The sequence below is a fragment of the Zophobas morio genome, unplaced genomic scaffold (assembly GCF_036711695.1).
Source record: "Zophobas morio isolate AGI-343-1 ecotype UQ-CSIRO unplaced genomic scaffold, CSIRO_AGI_Zmor_V1 ptg000005l, whole genome shotgun sequence".
Lineage (NCBI taxonomy): Eukaryota > Metazoa > Arthropoda > Insecta > Coleoptera > Tenebrionidae > Zophobas > Zophobas morio.
In genome coordinates, this window is record NW_026972110.1 from 2,810,964 (window position 1) to 2,831,980 (window position 21,017).

Here is a 21,017-nt window from a genome sequence, read left to right on the forward strand (position 1 = left end):
ATCGAGACCCTAACGTTCGTGATGCTTATACTATTTTGTGTACGACCGACAGAATTCTAGCGGTTTTTATCGAATATTAACGAGGCCTGTTTTTAGTTTCAAAATTTCTTACTATGGCTTTACCTCGGAAAAACATTAAAATCGTGAATTAATAATTACTTACCGTTCGCTTAAACGGTAAGAAATTGACTTACCGCCGTGTTAGCAACCAGTAAATGATAAAAAATTCCATGGTCGTACACAAAATTTGTTTAAAAGATTTCGAAGAAATTGCAAGTCGAGAACACAAATTGATAGGATGTTTTTTTTCTTTTTATTGCTAATGTGAATATTTCTAATAATTACATACAAAACGCAGTTGACATACACCTTATAAAGCTTTTATGATTTATGCGGTTTAAGCCAAACTACCTTTTTAATGGACCCGCCCCCCAAGGATTATTATTACTGTCTATGTTTGCCATAATGGAGCTGTAAAGTTTTACTAGGTATATGTGAACTGAGTTAAGTTATGCAACAGCCAGTTTGACTTATAAAGGTGCTTTGGCTTAAGCCGCTTAAGTATAATAAAAGTTTTACAAGGTGTATGTTAAGTGAGTTTTGTATACAAGATGTAAGAATGAGAAAGTTTTTTTTTTAATATTCCATTCTTTTCATGTCTATGAAATCATTTCAAGATGTAAATATAACACTTTATGCTCTTCTGTGTTGATAATTTAAGACAAAATAATACACTTGAAACATTTCTAGAGCTATCTTCTGCAATTCCACAAAGAGCGACTATACACATTTGGCGACTCTTCAAAGGAATTCTATGAACACAAACCCGTTGTAAAACATCATAATATGTAATAATAGACGTCGATTGCAGTTTTAATATTGGCGTTTTCTAGTCAAATACGCAACACTTCACTTTTCTATAATAGAACTTACAATAAATCAAAATTTTAGACCAAATCTAGAAATGAACGTAATAGCTGAAGTACCTAACAACATCTATCCGTCAATAAAACTAAAATTTGTAAATTCATCGACTTTCCCGTGAACGTAAATCACTGCCTGCAAAAAAATATTCAGAGATTTCATTATATACTGATCTAGATTTTTAATAAAACTCTAACTTTTTGTTTGAATTTTACTGTACTGACAGTTCGGAAGTTGACACAAAGAGAACATTTTTATAAATTAAAATATGCTTTTTGTAGTGAAAGACGAATTACAGGCAGTTATGAATCGTGTCAAGATTAAATTATTTTTACTGCAATTTAAGTATACATTATGACACAAAAAATATAAACATTTATAGGATCATTTTTGTAAAATTTTATTAAATTTTGAGTACCATTTTATCTTCATTGCGGCTATTTCAATGAAGACTTGATGAAACTTATTCCGACATACATAACATAAATTTTTTAAACGCAGAAATGCAATTCAGATTCATGTCAATTTGCGTACTTACCTCCATGACGTCGTTCGTAAGCCGTATCGTTCTCGTTGTGTCACTAGGATGTGGTGCAGATCCATCTGGTCCCAATTCCATTAAAAGTGGCACAGCATCTCTAACATCGCGAGGATTTGTTGCATTGGTGCCTAATGCTCCTGGCTTTTTTTTCCTCTTCCTTGGTGCACAATCTGCTGGCCTTCTTCTTACGTGAAACATGATGGAGCCTAGAAAAGTATAATCAAGTCATCTACATGTGCGGAACACATTTGAGGTCAATTGTGAAGACATTCCCTTCGTAATTATTACAAAGCAAAAATAAATAAACGCTACTACTCGAAGAAAATAAAATAGTTAACAGACCGAATCGTGGCACAATTTTAAAGGTATTCATAACGTTGACACTGACAACACGTCCGTTGCAAGTAAAACACTTTGCACGTGTGGATCAGAAAATAGAATTCGCAGCAATCCGAAGCTTTGAAATGCTTGTATTTACAGTTTACGCATTTTAGCAACCTACTTCTAGTAGTCCGTAAATATTTAACTTGCAATCTGAAAAAATCCTTGAAGGAAAGTGGTAGCAATACAATGGAACCGGCACCACGTGTAACGTTTGCATCCCGATAATCAATACTCTAGTTCAGTCACTATGTTATATGTTCACATCAATCGTTACAATTACAAAAAGAGATCACGCGACGAGAACATTTGTAGCAGCCGTTAAAAACATTTTACAAAGTATGTCTAACATAAACAATGTTAATTTTTCGCCCTCAAAATATTACTGCCAATAAATAAATGGTGCGGCAAAGTTGTGTTTGGAAATAAATAATCGTAATTTTACGATGGATAACAATTTTTACAAGCAAAACAAAATCCGGGTGATTTTCGCTTTTTACTGGCCAAATATTGTATCAAAAATATGCTTTTGTCGTTTTAATTCCATTGACACAAATCACTCAAATATTTGTGGGGGAAAAGTTGTGATTATTATTTGCACAAAACGCCTCCTGTTTACTTTTGTGTTCCCAGCAAAAATGCAAGAAAAAAAACTTACAGGGATATTTTTGCTACGAATATCTAATTTTTATGTTTCATAAACATTTCGCACCGCGACGAACTGTAAATGCAAAATTCTTTTTTCGTACGTTGATTATTTATTAGAAGTCCTTCACAATTTTAATCATGCCTGAATGATGCTAACCAAATAAGTTGATACCTATCGCCTCTAAGAAATTCATAATCATTTTTTCACTCACTATATAAAAGTATTTCTGTTAGTTATAGTTTCGGAAAACCAGCTCAGTGAATAATATTTAAATCAAACGTAATATATTAATATAAGCGCAAGGAGATTTCCCCACCTTTTTCCATTTCGTTTCATTTGTACGTCTCTTATTCTTTCACATAGAGAACTCGAAAATCTATCGGAAATCGTTCACTTGGCGCTATATATCTTTCAGTTGTTTTAACGACGCTACTCAACCCAATTCTGAAATGTTACCTGAGCCATTTCACCTAAACTACAATTCCTACACGAGATATATTTTCCGAATCCCTAATAAATCCGGGCGCTTCACTTCAATTCATCCATTAATCTAATAATTTTTTAAAAGTCTGGTCGTGTAGATACGTTACTTTTAAATATTACATTTTAAGCAAGCTCAGATACTCATTAACCCTTATCCACGTTTGAATATTTTAATATGCAATCAACTTGAAGTACGTCAAACTCGAAAAATAACTGCAGATGTCGGAAATTTATTTCTGTGTAATACGGGTAGTTTTTGAAGCTCCATTATCCTTGAGAAAATTTTCAATTAATTAACTGGTACAAAGGTTCGGTCCTTTCGACGAAAATGTCATATTAACTAATGGTCGAATGAACTAGCCCACGCCCGCTACGTCACCACAAAACAACCCACGGAAACTTCTTAAACTTAACGACTAACACGAGAATATGTACATATGCACCCGGAATGAGAAAAAACTTCAACAAAGATAAATAAATAAATGATATTCGGCATAAATTTTATTAACGAATCATCAAAGCAGTGCCAATAGTCTATAAAAAAATAATAAACAATCTAAATTCAGTTAACTGACAAAACATCGCAGGACTAATTTAACCTACGGGTTAACTGAAAAGGTTAAATTTACAATCGTAGCCCGGCGTTTTATTCTTAGTATAATTAAATTACCTATTTAAGTTATTCAATAAGTTTAACGATTTTTAACCATAAGATATGTCAACGCCTGTTACAAAGCAACAACTATTTATTTGATTCATAATATAAATAATTACACACATGAATACAAAACTGAAACTTAAAGAAGTCCGAGCGAGGCGTCAATTATTATCGAATTAACTTACATATCGCTTAACTATAAATTACAACTTAAAAAAAAATAAATTTTGAAAAAAAATCGCAAATAAATTGACTGATGATGTTGATAAGCTTTTGTTCTAGCTTAATTCTAAAATATGGTTTAAATTTGTTTAATTTAGGAAAAGTTGTTATTTATTACTTACTCATTATTTAATTTACAAAAAATTGTGTCCATTAATGAGTATGCAACGGAGAATTTACCAACAAATAATTTAATATCAAACTATAACGCCTTCGATCAATTTTAAAAGCAATTATCTTCTAAGTAATTGAAGTAAAATCTGGTTAATCTGACTAAAATATTGCATATGACGATTTATGTACCGATCTATAGATGCAAAGAAATCCAGGCGATAATAGCAGATGGATCCGTGTTAGCACAGAGCAAGCTGACATTTGCAATAAAATGTAAATTTCTAGCACTGAATTGCAGTATTTTATTCTGCACCATGAAAAGTTTCCATTTATTATTGTTTTATATCTGATCTGAAATCTTATTTCAAAGATAGAAATTGTGTTAAATACTATCACCTAGATCTATTGAAATTTACGGCGTCATTTTATTTTTTGTTATTCTAGTTATGTTTTTATTTGTTAAAAACACGAAAGGAAACAGCTAAGTCGGAGTCAAGAACCAACAAACGTCAGAATAAAAACTGTTACTTATCCGGAAAATAAATCAAGAAGTAACCATTCAGAAAAATAAATCGGTTAAGAAAGGACCAACACAGATTTGCCTACATATTCAGAAAAGTCTAAGATTCAAAACACAATTTGAAAATTACAAAAGTATGCAGTTTGTCAAACAAAGGTAATCCAATAGTACAAAAATTCCGTAAATAAAAGTCGGAGAATCGGTTCAAGCTTTACTCAATTTACCAAATAAACTGGCTAAAATTGTACGTGGATTCGAATAAAAAAAAAAGAACACACGTAACCTATACGAAACAGTTTTGAAGAAGAAAAACATGAGCGTTTATAGGAGTTCTTGATTGAACTTCCTTAGTGCAGAACTTATATTACAGTAATATTTCATAAACTGGAATCTGATGAATTCTCTATTAAGAAATGAAAGTGTTTAGTAACTTATCTTCGGGATACATATGTATATCTAAGAATTAGAAAGGAAACCTGTCTCACCTTTGGGTTTCGCAAAATGGTTGGACTTTGTGGGCAGAAACTTTGTACCTTGTAAGGCTAGCAATGATTCAAATTTACAAAATCGTAAATAATTGTAGCTTCCTAAGACTGTGCAAAAGTGAAAAGATCAAACTTGTATACACTGCAGCAATTCCTGTGCTAGTTCCATTTGAGGTTATAAGAAATGATTGTAGAGTTGGGAAGTCAAAAAATGTGCGAATTGTCAAACATATGGATTTGCCAGGTGTAACAGATACCTCCTAAATGAAATGGAAAAAGCTTTTAACAGAAATACCATTGCGAACAAAAAAATTTCCGACATTGTCAAGAACCACGGAATTTGACTTCATAATTCATGGAAAATATTGGAATTTTTTAATACAATCAGTGTAAACATTGTAAAATGTTCTTAAAAAGATTCACAATTTCCACAAAGATGTGTTTTATGTGACATTTTCCTCTCTCAGACCAAACTAGTGGCGTTCACAGAATTTCAATATCTCAAAATATTCATCTGTGAGATAATACAGCTGAAGAGTTTATCTATCTTCTCTGAATTTTCAGCAGTCAAGTCAACGAAAGCCACAAAATATTTATATACGTATATCATTTTCCATAAATGAAACAAAGCAATTAACATGAGAGAAGAAGTTATTTACACGGAACGTTTCTCGCTTCTGAAGCACAAAAGATACTGCATGCATGTTAGAACGTATCCTTCATAATTCCTTTATTTCATTTTTTTAAGTTTTAATCCAGTCCTTTTGATACATGCAACGCACCATGATTCACTACATTTCTGCGTCGCAAGATTTGGGAGACATTGTACAACCGTTTGATGGAATTAATAAATTCAATTATTCATACATTTCTTTTTAAATGTATCTGCATAATTACTGCATCTAATGTTGTATCGGTCAATTAAAATTTATTCAAAAATTGACATCACATCAAAATTTTAAAGGTGGCCGTCATATAGATTTAATGAATCATTTATCTTAACATTGTGATCTAGTGTCGTTTAACATTAAAATAGCTTACTGACGATTGTATACTGCCTGACATAGGAAGTCCAACATTCATTTTTTTTTTCAAATGATTTTTATATCAGGTGTTTGTCTTCAAGAGGTAAAGGAATGATCCAAATTCAGATACCTATATATTTTAACAATTAACAATATTATAGTTAATTATGTGCTGGCCGCCCTCCATGTTGAATGCACTCATGTACACATCTGGACATCGATAAAATGAAGTGGTCAATGTCTGCTTGGGGTAATTCGTTCCAGGCAGTTTGAATTTCCTGCTAAAATGGAGCCAAAATCTGTGGAGGTTTCAGAAAATTTGTTAATGGTGGGCCCATCATATCTCACCCATATTCTATGGGGTTGAAATCGGGAGATCGAGGTGGCCAAGGCAAAATGTCAATGGCAGCATCTTCCAAGAAGTGCATAGTTCTGTGGGCAATGCGAAGACGAGCATTGTCCTGTTGAAAAAGGTCATTCTGAAGACTCTCAATGTTGGGAAGTAAACCGGGCCATAGGAGGTCGTCAATGTAACGGGCTGCTGTCATATTGCCGCGTATAAAGATTAAGAGTAATCGGCTACCATAAGCGATAGCCCTCCACGCCATTACTCCCATAGAACGGTGTACGTGCCTTTCATGCTCAAACAGAACCGAGATTCATCACGAAACACCACATGCTGCCATTCTGCCCCCCATTGGTTGACGTTCTCTACACCACTCCAGTCTTTGACGACTATGTACAGCGGTCAGAGGAAGCACTCGCAATGGATGATACAAATGCAATCCAAAAGACCTCATAAGGCGATAAATGGTTCCCATTGTAACTGGTCTCTTCAACTAACCAATGGCCTCCAGTTTGTCGCGTAGTGGAGAATCGATCTTGTAAGACCAATAGTCTTGGACCGTGGTCTTGGCGTTCTGACGTCTGTGTTGACAGTCCAACACGTCTTCTTCTTTGATCCCTGCCTTCCTCGGTCCATGCTCGCAACGCTGTTGAGGCATATCAATTGACTTGAAGGGCCGTTTGCCGATAGGAAAATCGCTTATTTCATGATGTTCCCAAGCTTCTTCTTGAAGGTATTGTTAAGGTTAAATAAGGCAACAATGTTAGTGAAAATATAGTCCAATAGTCCGTAAGGGGTCATTTGAAAACCAAACAACCCAAACTAAAACGTTGCTAATCTCACAAAACCTAAGAGATACAGAGCCAATATTTTGCTCATTTCTTTACCTCTTGAAGACCAACACCTAATATAAGAATCAGTTGGAAAAAAATTATATTTTTTGGTGTTGCACTTCCCATGTTGGTCAGTATATAGGTATGTATGTACTCCTGGTAAATGTGTATCACCACAGCAGAATAAATTTTGTGTCTACCTCCGAATTAACTATTCAAACTGTGTATAAAACAGACGACCTAATTTATACTGAAAATATCACGAACATTATTTACACATTTTAAAACCTACTCCAAAAAGTTGGGAAGTAAGTATATAATACGCAAAATAAAATAGTTTCAATGAAAATCCAACGGATGATAAATGGCCTTCAGGAATTCAGATAAATCGATCCGCATTATTCCTTTTTTAGTTAAAACTAAAGTACACGAAGCTAAACGAAACGCTAAGATTTAACAATTAATTCTTATTACCTAGTAAAGTGAAGGTCTCAATTGAGACCCACATAAAAAACACATTCGATACGCCGCGATTTGACCTACAAATAAACAAAAGATAATTAACTGTTGTAAAAATAACATTTTCCGCCTGGGAATTTTACTATGCCGAAGCTCAACACAACGTCACTACAATTTTAATTTTGGAGTTTCATGTTCCACAGTAATTATCGGATCGTGTGAAATGTAGTACGTATGCATACAGAATTTATTCATATCACGTTGAATTTCAAAATTTAAATAAGTATATTGAGTTCAACCCGACTTTCTGCGGAATTGCAAATTCTTAAATTAACACAAAATTTCTTTAAACAAGAAATAAACAAAAAACGTGTGCTTTGTGAGAACGTACCTAACATTACTTCACATTGGGCATTCCTTAGACGCTTGTATGACCGAAATCCCATCATTTTTAAAGCACTTTTTTTTTAATTTGACAAACTCGACTACTACAACTATCTCCAAAAATCTATTTTAAAAAATACTAACACAAATACTGCTAATCCTAATATTGCGTCGTGAAATAGTAAAACACTAACACTTATCAAATTCAGATAAAACTACGCATTTCACTTTAACACAAAAACAATAAATAATAACAACTAATTAGTACAAAATACGGGCGTAAAAGCTACATCGCTAATCCGTCAAGTGTCCAACAAAGGCTTCATTTCAAGCAGGAAAAGTAAGTATTTCATGAAAGTGGTTGGGGTGTGACGAATAGGCGGCAAAATCAACAAACACCAACATCACGATATCAACGCTTTAAAAGCTGAGAACCGTAGCACTGTACAAAGAGTGACGGAAGAATGGTGGCGGCGCGTGATGAACTACCCTCGGCGGTTCGACATCGACTAATACCTCTACTATCAACAATAATTAGGTTTGAAGGCACTACTCTACATGGCATGCGGTGACGGCAGTCAAGTTATAACCGCCCCTTATCGACAGACTCTCATCCTTGAAATTCAGTTGAGAACACGTCGATTTTCCCAACAAAATTGTAACAAATTAATGTCTGAACAAACGTTAAGTTCTAGGCGCGAAAAATACATAGTTGAAGTAGCAAAACATGATAATATGTAAGGAAAATTATCAGCCATTTTTAAGCTCACCGCTAAGACTCTAAACTTTTCATAAATTATTTACTTTTAAATTTAGTTTCAGCCGAGAATACAACAGTTCAAAACTACGCATGAACGTGACAATAATCTATGAAAATCATTACTTCTGTCACAAGAGGGAGAAAGATGTACAAATACATGTATCCTTCGTACGTCGAACTGAATGGCATTGATTTCATGTATGAAACTCTTAATTGACGTTCAAAGTGAATCATTAAAACCCCGAGTTTCATCTAAGACTAACTTCATATTAATTTAAAACATCAACATATAACGTCAATGAAGTTACAGACTTTTGATGAAGATAAATGACATTGACATATATTATGCGTCAATAAAATTCCGTTACTACTCCCCAAATTTCAGGAAAATTCGTTCAATCAATTCATGTCAATATAACTTTTGTAAGATATCATCAAATGAATCTATTAAATAAAAGCATATACTATATATATATTATCGAAGCACAGGCAACACTGTATGTACACGTATTGTTGAATCAAGCTTGATTTCATGAATTTTTGATATGGAATTATCACTTACTTGCGAAATTAACAATATATGTATAAATTACGATACGTACGATGTATCATTATTATTGTTGGGCTCCTACAGTTTCAGGGAAAATATATTGGCCGTTCCTGAAATGGTAACACTGTTTGTCCACATCCAATATAATATTACTATTAAATTGAACACAAAGAAATATGTAATGTGGAGTATACCATCACATATTTCTTTAATAAATAAGATGAATTAACAAAATTTCGACATATGATCCTTTTTAGTTCTAGGTAATTTTAATTAATTTATATCAAAATTTTAAAGCAACCAATTTGCGGAGATTATAATGTCTTCTGCAATCTTCCCACGTACGGCAGACAGGCAAAATGGAAAAATGACCCTATTGCAATATATCCCTTATCTTATCGTTTGAGAATAAAATCAGGTTACTGAAAACACAACACTGATTTCTAGTTGAATTTTTAGTATTATTATTTAGTTTGATTATTTAATAACGGTATCAACTTCCGAACGGGCTGAACTATTAAAATTTTATATCTAGTCCTGCTCCTCTACCACCAAAATATCCGCAAAGTCTATATCTGATCATGGAAGTAAAAAAAAAAAAAACTCGTGTGGTATCTACACCAAGCAGTAAGCAAACTTTAGGAGATTTTGTGTTTGTTTATGTATATACCGTTACCGTTGAAATTAAATCCAATTTCTCTCAATTAAGTGGGATTTATAAACTTATTGTTGGCGTTAAAGTTGGCGTTATAGTTGCTGTTCCCGTTCACGTTGCTTTTAGAGCTGGAAATTTTCATTTAAAAAGTCCGTTTTATAGCTGGTAGAATCCGAAAATACCGGTTTTCCGTTTGCATCTGTTAACGATTTTGTTAAGGGTGGCGTTTGGTTCGGTTTCGCCCAATACTAAATACATTGAAAACATCGTCATAGTTTCCGGAATTGCATTTTTAAAATACTGAAATCTCCAACCACGTCAGAATCTAAGTAAACCTGCATTCTGCTACCGCATCACAGCTTGTTTAATGCCGATTTCTCGTTTCAATAGATTTTGACTTTTCGCGAGTTATTTACCTCAGTCGTGGATTTTTTAATATTATAAATGGTATCAAAAGAAAGCTGACACCTTTCCCCAGGGGACCTCCTATCTCAGAATGCAAAAAACTTCAGCACTTCGTCAAAAAATGCATCAATGTGCCGGTTAAAATGTGATGTAAAAGTTGTTCAACTTTATAATTTTTTTTTGTAAAAACTGCATACTAGATATGAATATAAATATGGAGGTCCCCTGGACTGAAGTTTGTTAATTCGAAATATAATTTTTTTAAAGCGATATATCTCATATTTTTAAAATGCAACTCCGGAAACCGCGACGATGTTTTCAATGTATTTAGTATAGCACTAAACCGAACCAGACGCCAGCCTTAAGGTAAACATTAGAGACAGGCAAAGTTAGTGCATGCGACTCCCACCACTTTCCTTCAGTAGCGCGCGATGTTATTGTTTCGCTTCGCCGATCGCTGGACTGGCAATGAAAATGAGTAGTGGGAGCACTTTTCGAGCGCGCCAACTAATTTTGCCCGTCTTAGTAATCATCAAATCATCGAACCAATTACTTTGAAAATTTTAAGTGTAGACGATGCTTACCGCAGTGATTCTGAAACGGCAACCAAAATCTGTGTTTACTTTTTCAAAACAAAGTTGAAGTAGTCGTACAAAATTTTAAGTAAAACGTGCATGAAACGTGCAGCGTACGAAATTCATTTACTTGTGATGTACTGATCCACCCATATTTTTAACATATACAGACGTAACATAAAAAGAGAACATGTATGGACCAAATTTTACAATTTACCAGAGCCATAACACAACAGATTTCTTTAAAATTTTGGTAAAATACTAATACTGATTTAATGGTTACAAAAGATTTTTTTTTTTAATTTTAATAATAATGAAAATACTTTCAGAGTTTAAATAATATATTCGTAGTCACTGCTACACGTGTTTCGATACACAGTACCGTCTTCAGGCAGAAGAGAAACTGAGGTTTTTACAGAGCTATTCCTGAATTTATACCTGATTTAACAATAGTGTTTACAAATTTATGTTAAGTAAGGGAGTAAAAATAAAAATAATAGCTAAAAACAATGGTTATTCGGACGAGATCATAGATAATATGTTAAAAAAGAAAATTAAAAAAATTACATCACCATTAATATATCCTTTAATTAAAGAAACCAATCAGTATAACATTATAACTCATTTTGGAAAACTTTCTATTAAAACTGCAAAAATACTGCAAAATGCAGGCTATAAAATTTCCTTCCGTACCAACAATTCTTTACACAAATTAATAAACAATAGTAAAGACAAGTCACCTAAGAAATCGAATTCTGGAGTTTACATGCTAAGTTGTAGTGACTGCCCCTTAGTATACATCGGACAAACAGGGAGAAAATTTGAGGAAAGGATAAAAGAACATAAATCAGCATTTGTCAATAAAAAATCAAATTCTACGTACGCGAACCACCTTATCCAAGAACAGCATAATTTCAACGACGAATTCAAAATTTTACACATAGAAAATAAAGGCGCAAAATTAAACGCGTTAGAATGTCTGGAAATAAATAGGTACAATAGATTTAATACACTAATGAACGACCAAACCGAAATAAACAAATCTCCCTTACTTAACATAAATTTGTAAACACTATTGTTAAATCAGGTATAAATTCAGGAATAGCTCTGTAAAAACCTCAGTTTCTCTTCTGCCTGAAGACGGTACTTGTGTACCGAAACACGTGTAGCAGTGACTACGAATATATTATTTAAACTCTGAAAGTATTTTCATTATTATTAAAATTAATATGGAGTTTAAACACGTATCAGCCTCATCAATACAAAAAAAAAAATACAAAAGATTTACTAAATTTTATTTATTGGCATAAAAAATATGCAATGAAATTGGGCATTACGTCTAGAACTGTATTGTTTTATTTTATTTTTCTTTTAATTGATTATGATACAATATAATTGGTTGCGTTAGTTGCAAATACTGGTTGTTAAGCTTGTCAGTTATATGGCAAGTGTACGTCACTAGTTATCAGGTTCAGAATAAGGAGCGTTTGTGAATTTTATTTTATTTTTTTTTTTATTATAACCCACGTTAAGTTAAAAATATATAAGCGTTACCTGCTTCTGAAAACAGTGTCCCATTGTAAACACTGCTTTATGCAGCGTTAAGATATATTGTGACAAAATGTGTTACAATAAAATACTGTTTACCATGTGATATGCGTTCTATTTTCAAATACGTGTCAAATTCGGTTGCAATTAAATTCTTTTGACTTGATGTATCACTGTCTCCAAGAAGGTACATTTCTTTTGACGTAATTGTATCATAACACTCACTGAAACTTGTGTGTGTCAGGTATATCTGCAGTTCTTCTTTTCTTTGTAAGAGAGCTATTTGTACTTTCGTTACTACTAGAGTTACCAAAATTTTTTACTCCCGAACGTAAACTAAGGAAGTATAGTAATCGAGTCCATCGGGCGAATTGCCACTTTTTTTAAGTTTTCAATAGAAGACATTGAAGTGCTTTTTTAGCTTAAATTTTGTATAAAAAAGTAGGAAGAGTGTTTTTTAATGTACATTGTAAAGATACTCCCGTGTTATTTAATTTTGGTGTAAACTATGCACTCTCTTCTTTACATCAGAGCATCAATGCTGTAACAACATGTGGCATGCAGTGTTGTAATATGTAGTGTTGGGCATAATCGACATATTTCACTAATCGAATGAATCGAAATAATCGTTTAAAATAATCGAATAATCACTCGAAAATTCTATCAATGTCCAGTGCGCATGCGTGGCTTGACGAAATCTGAATCGAACATTCAATTACGATTTATTTATTGATTGAAAATAGTTTCATTGTCAGTGGTCCGTATTATTTTCTCTCAATTAATATTTAGAGACGTTCGTTATTTTTTTTTCTCTGATATATGCTTTTATCGTATTCTTTTCTCACTCACTGTAATCAAAATTTTAGAAACCGATTGGCTTAACAAAAGGGAAATCATACGGCCCAATATGTTTGTAAATTATTATATTTACTATTATGTAGTTAGTTATATTCAGTCACACTTGTAACACACTACCACCATCCTAACAAATGAAATTTACTAATGATTTCGATTATTTTCTACGGTTAGTTGCCTGAATCCGAATGAATTATTTCGAAATCTCGAATCGTAATCGGTTCGTGTACTCGTGCGCAATCGAAACGAAAAACGAAACGAATAAACGAATGATTTCTAAACGATAATCGAATGATCGATTATTCGGGTATAATCGAGATATCTCGATTATATCATTCGTAATCGCCCAACACTAGTAATATGAGGTTATGATCTCTTATACGCTAGAATATCCTAAGGATATTCTTATTTACGTGATTTCCTCAAAAGGTTGTAATAATTTTAAAGGCTGATCTAAAAGTTATTGTCAAATAGATAATTTGAGATACTGGAATTGTGAATGAGACACAATGAAATTGAACTTCTGCTTTAATAGACGTGGTGACATGTATGTATTAAGTTGAGTTACAGCTCATAGTTACATATTGCACCAATTCATATTTAGGCAGGTTTAAGTCTTTTTTAATACTTCTTAAGGTAGCTAGCTATCATGTCAGTATCAAGTTGGATTTTCAAAGAATCCGCAACAACTTGTTGAATTGTGTGTCTGAGGCAACAAACCCACCATGTCCTCCAGTGCCTTTCATTCTTTTAATCACATTGCATCCCTTTTGTGTTTATCACAATTCTATGAGAAAAAGGTGTCAAAACTGTGCCTAACATTCGTTGAATATTCGGCTATTCGGCAAATGGATATGCCGTATATTCCTTTCTCGGCTTAACGATTGTTAGGCTTAGTAGCTTTGTATTTATGGTTAATTGTTAATTAACCGTTGTTTGTAATGTTGTTGCAATGCAGTTAATCTCGCTCAAATTTTTCAAAACCCACACAAACCCACGACAACTATAGCAAATGGTGATCAAACTGGAACATTTTTCATGTTTAGAATCAATTTTTAAAATTTATGAGACATTTAATTAAAAACTTGCTTTATTAAAAATAACCAGCAATTATCGCCATCAAATATTTTATTGTTATGACATTTAGGTGATCGGTTCCAATGTTGTTGATTTTTCCATTTCAAACAATTTATACTTGAAAATAGTGACTCAGTTTTCGTTTGCATGAACTTTCATAATTTCGTTACAATGTCGACTAATAAGACTTGTTTTGTAAATAATATAATTTTTCAAGCTGCTTAATTAGATATTAAAAAACATTAAAAATAAATTGTTACATTGTTTTGAATTCAAATAACTAGATTGTATAAGCCTATAAGCTAAATTAAATCTGAGCAAAAGCAGGCGAAACAGTAAAGTGTGAATTTTTTCCAATTCAGGCTCTTACCAATTTGGGTAAATTTTCTTATTTTCAACTTCCATAAGTAACATTGGTGTTTGTACTAAAAAAGATAAGGAGCGCCCGACCCTTTTATTTTTAGTTGTTTTACCTATATAATTATGTTCTAATGAGTTAGTGGCAATAAAAAAATTATAATAATACGAGGTAAACGTCCTTCAATTTCTCGTAAAAATGTTCGCAAACACCGCATAATTCTTAAAATACAGAACATCATTTACGTAACTCTACCAATTTATCATTACCGACTTTGGTCAATGTCCTAAATCGTAAGATTGAAGTGGCGCCCCCAGTAGTTTTGGACAAACAGTATTTAATTAAAAATATGAAGGACCTGACATTTTTAGTTACAAAAGTAATTAATTTAAAATTAGTTTTTGTCTTTCTGGATTGCAAATTCTTATTCAAACGTATTTATCTAGACACCGAATTTTTAAAGATTGTTTAAACTACATTCATAATCATAAAGAGCTATTAAAATAGAAGTATCGATGTTCTCCGCGTGGTTTGATGTCATAACCTTTGAAATTTGAAAATGTCAACGTAGAATAACGTTCTTTCTATCTTGTTGAACGTAAAGATTCTCGCCATCAATCGATGATAGATTTAATAATTTAATATACATTCGATGTTCTTCATAATTTTCATCTTAGGCACCAGTGCTGTTGACAATATTAAACGACTTAAGCAAAGAAACTCCTAATGATATGAACTGCTGACACAATAATTACGTTAATCAAAGTTTATTCTATTTTTCTGACGCCGGGAAAGGAAATGTAATATACCTTTTCCTTTTGAACCGGACGGAAATAATGTTTCTTTCTCTATTCACCATTAACTTTTAACGCAACAGGACAAAATAACCCCAAAGTTCTCCCAGGCGTTCAAAGCGTCATTTTTATTTTATTCTTTTTTTTATTTCTTTTACACAATCTGAATATCCTCACCAAAAATATTTTTTAACTTCGAAATATCAGCAACCCTGCATAATTGCGACCACAGTATATTACTGACGATTAAAAAAAGAACTAATTTTATATTTAAACTCGACCTTTAAAATAAACGGAAACCGAGACAACACCACATGTGAAAACAAACCCATCAATCATTAAGAAACCACAACAGGTTGGTTGCATTGTTAACATTATCCGAAATCTTTTAACAGGAAATAAAACCAAGGTACGAAATTTCATCTTGAATTAAATTCTAAATCCATAATCTCTAGCTTGTAAGATCGCGCGTGACTTGTTTTCGAAAAATCAACTCGATAAATCAGGCGCAGCGGATAAGAAAACTAGTTTGCTTGGCCGAGCCGCTCATGCAGCTAACAACAAAGTACAAAGCACAGAATACGTACGTCTGATGCCCCAGTCCATCATCTTTCAACGAAGACTACCATGTTCCGGAACGAAGCGCAGCGTTTCAGGACCGGATCACTGTAAGAACACCGAAATCACTGCCCGGAAGAACCGGACTCACGCCGGATTGGCCCCGGTTACATGAAATGGTACCGATATTGTCCATCTTTGGTCCTCGAAGCAACTATATAATCATGCTTTCGCGGCGAAGTCTCGCCGAGAATGACGCGCTGAAGGTACGGTGTGCACCCAAGCATGCGCCACTTCAAGCACAAAAGCCCCTCACCCACACAAAGAGGAGATGAAAAAGAAATGAATACGAATGCAGTAAACACCGTCAAAAGCTAGATCCGTTTTTTTCTTATATCAAAGTTTTTCGGACAAAAATTCATAATGAGTTTGCAAAGGAAAGACGCGGTTACGTGCTGTCGACTTCTGACTTCTGTCCTGCTTAAATGCGGACGATAAATGCATCAAAGGTGAGTTTTATGAACAGGTTTATTCATCGCTGCGCCACCTATTATTTTGAGAGAAAATTTTACGAAGATTTCTCTATGTGTTGCAATAAAAATTACAATGGTAAATTAATGTGTCGTGTAATTAAAACTAGCCCAGCTACTGTGTTACGGACAAGTGTTTTACAACCATTTTCTCAGTGATGAAAAAGCTGCTCATTTAGCAGAACGGTAAATAATAGACGCCGAATGTTCTAAATTTTATTTTAATACCAATTAATTATTAGCCAAAGTTGGTCTAAGGTTAATAAGACAGAACTTCTATCTTCATTGAAGTATGTACAATACAAGATATACAACTTTTTCAAAAAATTGTAACAGATTATGTGAATTCTATTTTATTTATTTTATCATCAGCCTTACATATGTAGTGTTAAAGTAAAGTTCAATAAGCATGATATGCGTGTGCTTCAATGAGTTTTTCAATTACATAATTTTTGTGATAACGTCATCCATAACACTAAGAACAGTAGATACCGTATTAACAAAATTTCGGAAAAGGGGGGTGAGCCGTTCTTGTTTTGATCAATAACATAAGTTACCACATCCATTATTTTTTTGAGTCACCCTGTCTGTATAAGCAACTATAAAAATATGCATTGATAAATTACACGTGTCGTGTAAAGTCATAGTATAGAAGGGTTTAAGGGTTTAACAAATACAAACGATTTAGCATGCTTACGATGATAACCTTAAAAGTTTGCAAGCTTTCAGAACATTCATGATTGCAGTTTCAAAGTTAAATTATTGTATACATTTTTTACCTAGGCAAAAAATCTGGATGTTAAAAAATTAAAACTACACCTCTGTTATTTAAAAAAAATTACTATGTAAAACGCAGGTGACATTATCACATTATTGGTGAGATGATCAAACAATTTTTGCTAAATGTTTTACCATTTACGCGGTATTCCAAAAAAAAATCACTCCAGCAGTTTTAAAGATTATCCTTCTAAGAAAAATTGACTGAGACAACACGCGACAGACCGACGGAAACGGGCGAGCCACTTTTTTCATACCCAAGAGTATAGACCTACTTTTTCGCATTTTAGGAGTCATGAAACGTCGAGAGAACATAAAAAAGCCTTTCACTGGATGGACCCTATTGCAATACTTTCTTAGCTTGTATATATAAAACGTAAAAACGAATAGTATATTTAATGATTAATCTTAATCATTCAAATTTAAAAAACATGTTTATCACCTTCTAAACCTAATTGCGCCTTGAATACTTGATATACTTTAATTTAAAATTAGATACTCTTTTCTGATCCACGTTTTCAAATTCTTCAGGGTTGTATGAGGCACAAAATACTCTAATTCTTTTGAGTAAGGTTACAAAATGTTAAGTGATGTAAATAAAATGCAGAGAATTCACTGAATTCAACAAATTACCTTCTGGATCGTAAATTGTAATATCCTCTTCAAAATTTGTAAATCTAGTTAAGATATTTTTGAAGTCAAGTGCTCTGATTTTCCGTTTTTGATTTTTGTTTCTTCAATAACATCCAATTACATTGTTATATATAGATAAGAAATAACTACCGGCATACATTAAAAACGACATACAGTGTGAACAATGATTTGATAGTCGTCTTCGCAAAAACATCAGTCATAATTATTCTTTGCACCAGGGTAAGCATGGATATTCACTTAATTACTATGGTGTGCATATCTGGATTCTTAATTTACGGGGGCTGACCGTAGCCAGCCGATAGTGTGCACATCATACTGAAACACCCGAAACAACTTACTCGCTACATATTTTAATCTAAGCAACCATACAAGATAATCAGTTTTGAAAAAAATCATGCGTTATTTTATGGTGATTACACAATCAGATTACAGCGCGTAAACTTCAAGTGCTCCATAGGTACCCGCCACAGCTGCATGCAGTAAGGTTCGATTGCAGTTTCATTAACTAAACCTTACTTAACGATAAGTACGTTAATAATTATTGTTTTTTCTAAATTATTTTGTGTACAAAAGAGTTTGTAATATCATAATCATTAAAGCTTATTATCTAATGTATAATATCGATGCCGCTGAAAGAAAAACGCCTTTTTGTACCGAACGTTGAGCCACCTGAAGATTAATAACGTACACGGGCTATTTAGGTGCACAATTGAACTGACGATTTGCCGGTTTACTCGTTGGAATCCGCTCTTTTTTTATCTCTTCTCAATGCACAATTAATTTCGCTTATCAACAGCAATTTACGAGTGATGTGAATAATCAATTCGAACAGAAATTGCGTATCAAAAACAAATTTTAGAAAGATTGTAGGATCTTTTGCTACCTAACAAACAATTGCTGTGTATGTGTATATTAATTTAACTATATTTATTTTGTACGTATTTAATTTCTTAGTATACATTTTGTTGCTATCGAACAATAGGTCTATACCTACTGTCGTTCTTTTTCTAGAATTCTAGAAGCAGTAGATAGTGTCTGCATTATATTTTCGTATAGAGATTATTATATTTATTTATAGCATTAATTATTATTGTTATTAATGGTTCAAGAATAATTAAAACTTACCCGTGTTTGGGGAATTCATCAGGATTGACAGAGGACACTCGTCGTCATCTAAAACGTATTCGGTATCGGGTGATCCTGGTTGCTGAGTAACTTGTACAAGGCACCACTGGCTTGGATCAGTTTTGTTGAGACCATATTTTTCTAACATTTCTCTTACCACAGCACCAGCACAATCTCGAACGGACAACAATAACGTTTTATAAGGCACATCTTTACACAAAGCTTCTCCATATATCTTGAGAGTACCACCTACACGGAACAAAAACACACTTTATGTATTCAAATTATCACATACCGTATCGTAATACTAAGACGACGTTATTTAGCCATTATTTTTTTATCCATAATCATGAACTGATTTATTTTGTCGATTACCTCAAAAACGACTTATTTAATTTCGCCAACATTTTACTTATTTCGAGATGTATAGTAAAGATTATTTAAAAAATCAAAATCTCAAATCCAGTAGTGAAAAATACCTAAAGTTATTTACATACAAAAACACGTTTTAACTACAACTAACACGATTCTTAGGTTTCAAAGGCGGTGGTAATTCCGTATAAATAGTTACATATTATTAACTCTAGATATAATACAGGCATTGGTAGTTACTAAGTACATGAAATTTTTGTCACGTGAATAAAAATTATGTTATTCCAAATTTATTCTGCTTAATAATACATATATATTTGTTGCATACACAATGAACTCAGATCCACGTGCTTAGGAAACACATTAAAAAAGATGGTTTATTTTTAGGCAGGCCTTTCCTCAAGCACAATCAATATAAGAGCGTATTTTTTAATAAAGATTTACTTTTAATTTTTTATAGAAATATACACATTAATTTGAACTTATACATATATTTATTACATAATTTAACCATCAATGTTACTGTGTTCTGAGAATTTTGGAGAAATTAAATGAACCGTTTTTTAGTAGGGATGGAAATAAAGATGCTACAAATCAAACATAAAACTTTCCACCTTCAAAACGGAGCACTTTGGCACTCTGTTGCACATAGCAGATACGAAAACATCGATAGTATGGGTTTTATAATACAACTCTTACTTATGGAACAAAAGAATAATAAAACTATAATACATAATAAAATTTAATCGATATTTGCTAATCATTGAATTCATATTACTGATTTGCAAAATAAAAAAAAGTCGTTATGTTCTAAAATAAATTGTTGATTTCTACCTACAAGTTTTAATTTTGTACAACAACTAGATTATATGGTAAAACTTTCACCGAAATTACCCTATTACAATATTTCTCTAGCTTACGTTAATTATTAAGTGAACAATCAAGTACAGTGTGCCAGGTTGACTCAAAATTTTTTATTAACTATTATACAGATACACTTCAAAATCGGCGATGTGATGGCATGGTCATTTACTAACATTTTCGCCATTTATCACATTCAAATAAATTTAAACAGTTAATTCGTGACTATTTTATACCTTTTTTAGTGTACATTTGCTTGGATGTAATTGTTTCACATAATTTACGCAACTAATTTTAACGATAGACTGAAACGGGTGACCTATTTTTCGTACTCTAGGGGTCATGGAACGTCGACAAAACATGGAAGTAACCAGTCGCCCGATGGACTCGATAAGAGTAGTATTACCTCCTTACGTTAATGGTCGGGAAGTAAACATAATCCTTTCATATAACACGTCCAACTAGTACAGTTCATTGAATATATTCTTATGAAAATTTCAATATCCCGTTGAGAAAAGTGTTTACCATGTAATCTTTCA

The 21,017-nt window shown here is 32.8% G+C and overlaps 1 protein-coding gene across 1 annotated transcript in view; it reads right to left on the reverse strand.

Moving 5' to 3' along the window:
• The window catches only part of Cno (canoe), a 76,051-nt gene that overhangs the window by 26,573 nt on the left and 28,461 nt on the right, over nt 1-21,017 (reverse strand). The window contains exons 6-7 of the mRNA XM_064045943.1: nt 19,246-19,494; nt 1,463-1,671 (exon numbers count right to left, since the gene is read on the reverse strand). Coding sequence (XP_063902013.1) covers nt 1,463-1,671; nt 19,246-19,494 — 458 coding nt within the window. The remainder of the gene's footprint in view (nt 1-1,462; nt 1,672-19,245; nt 19,495-21,017) is intronic.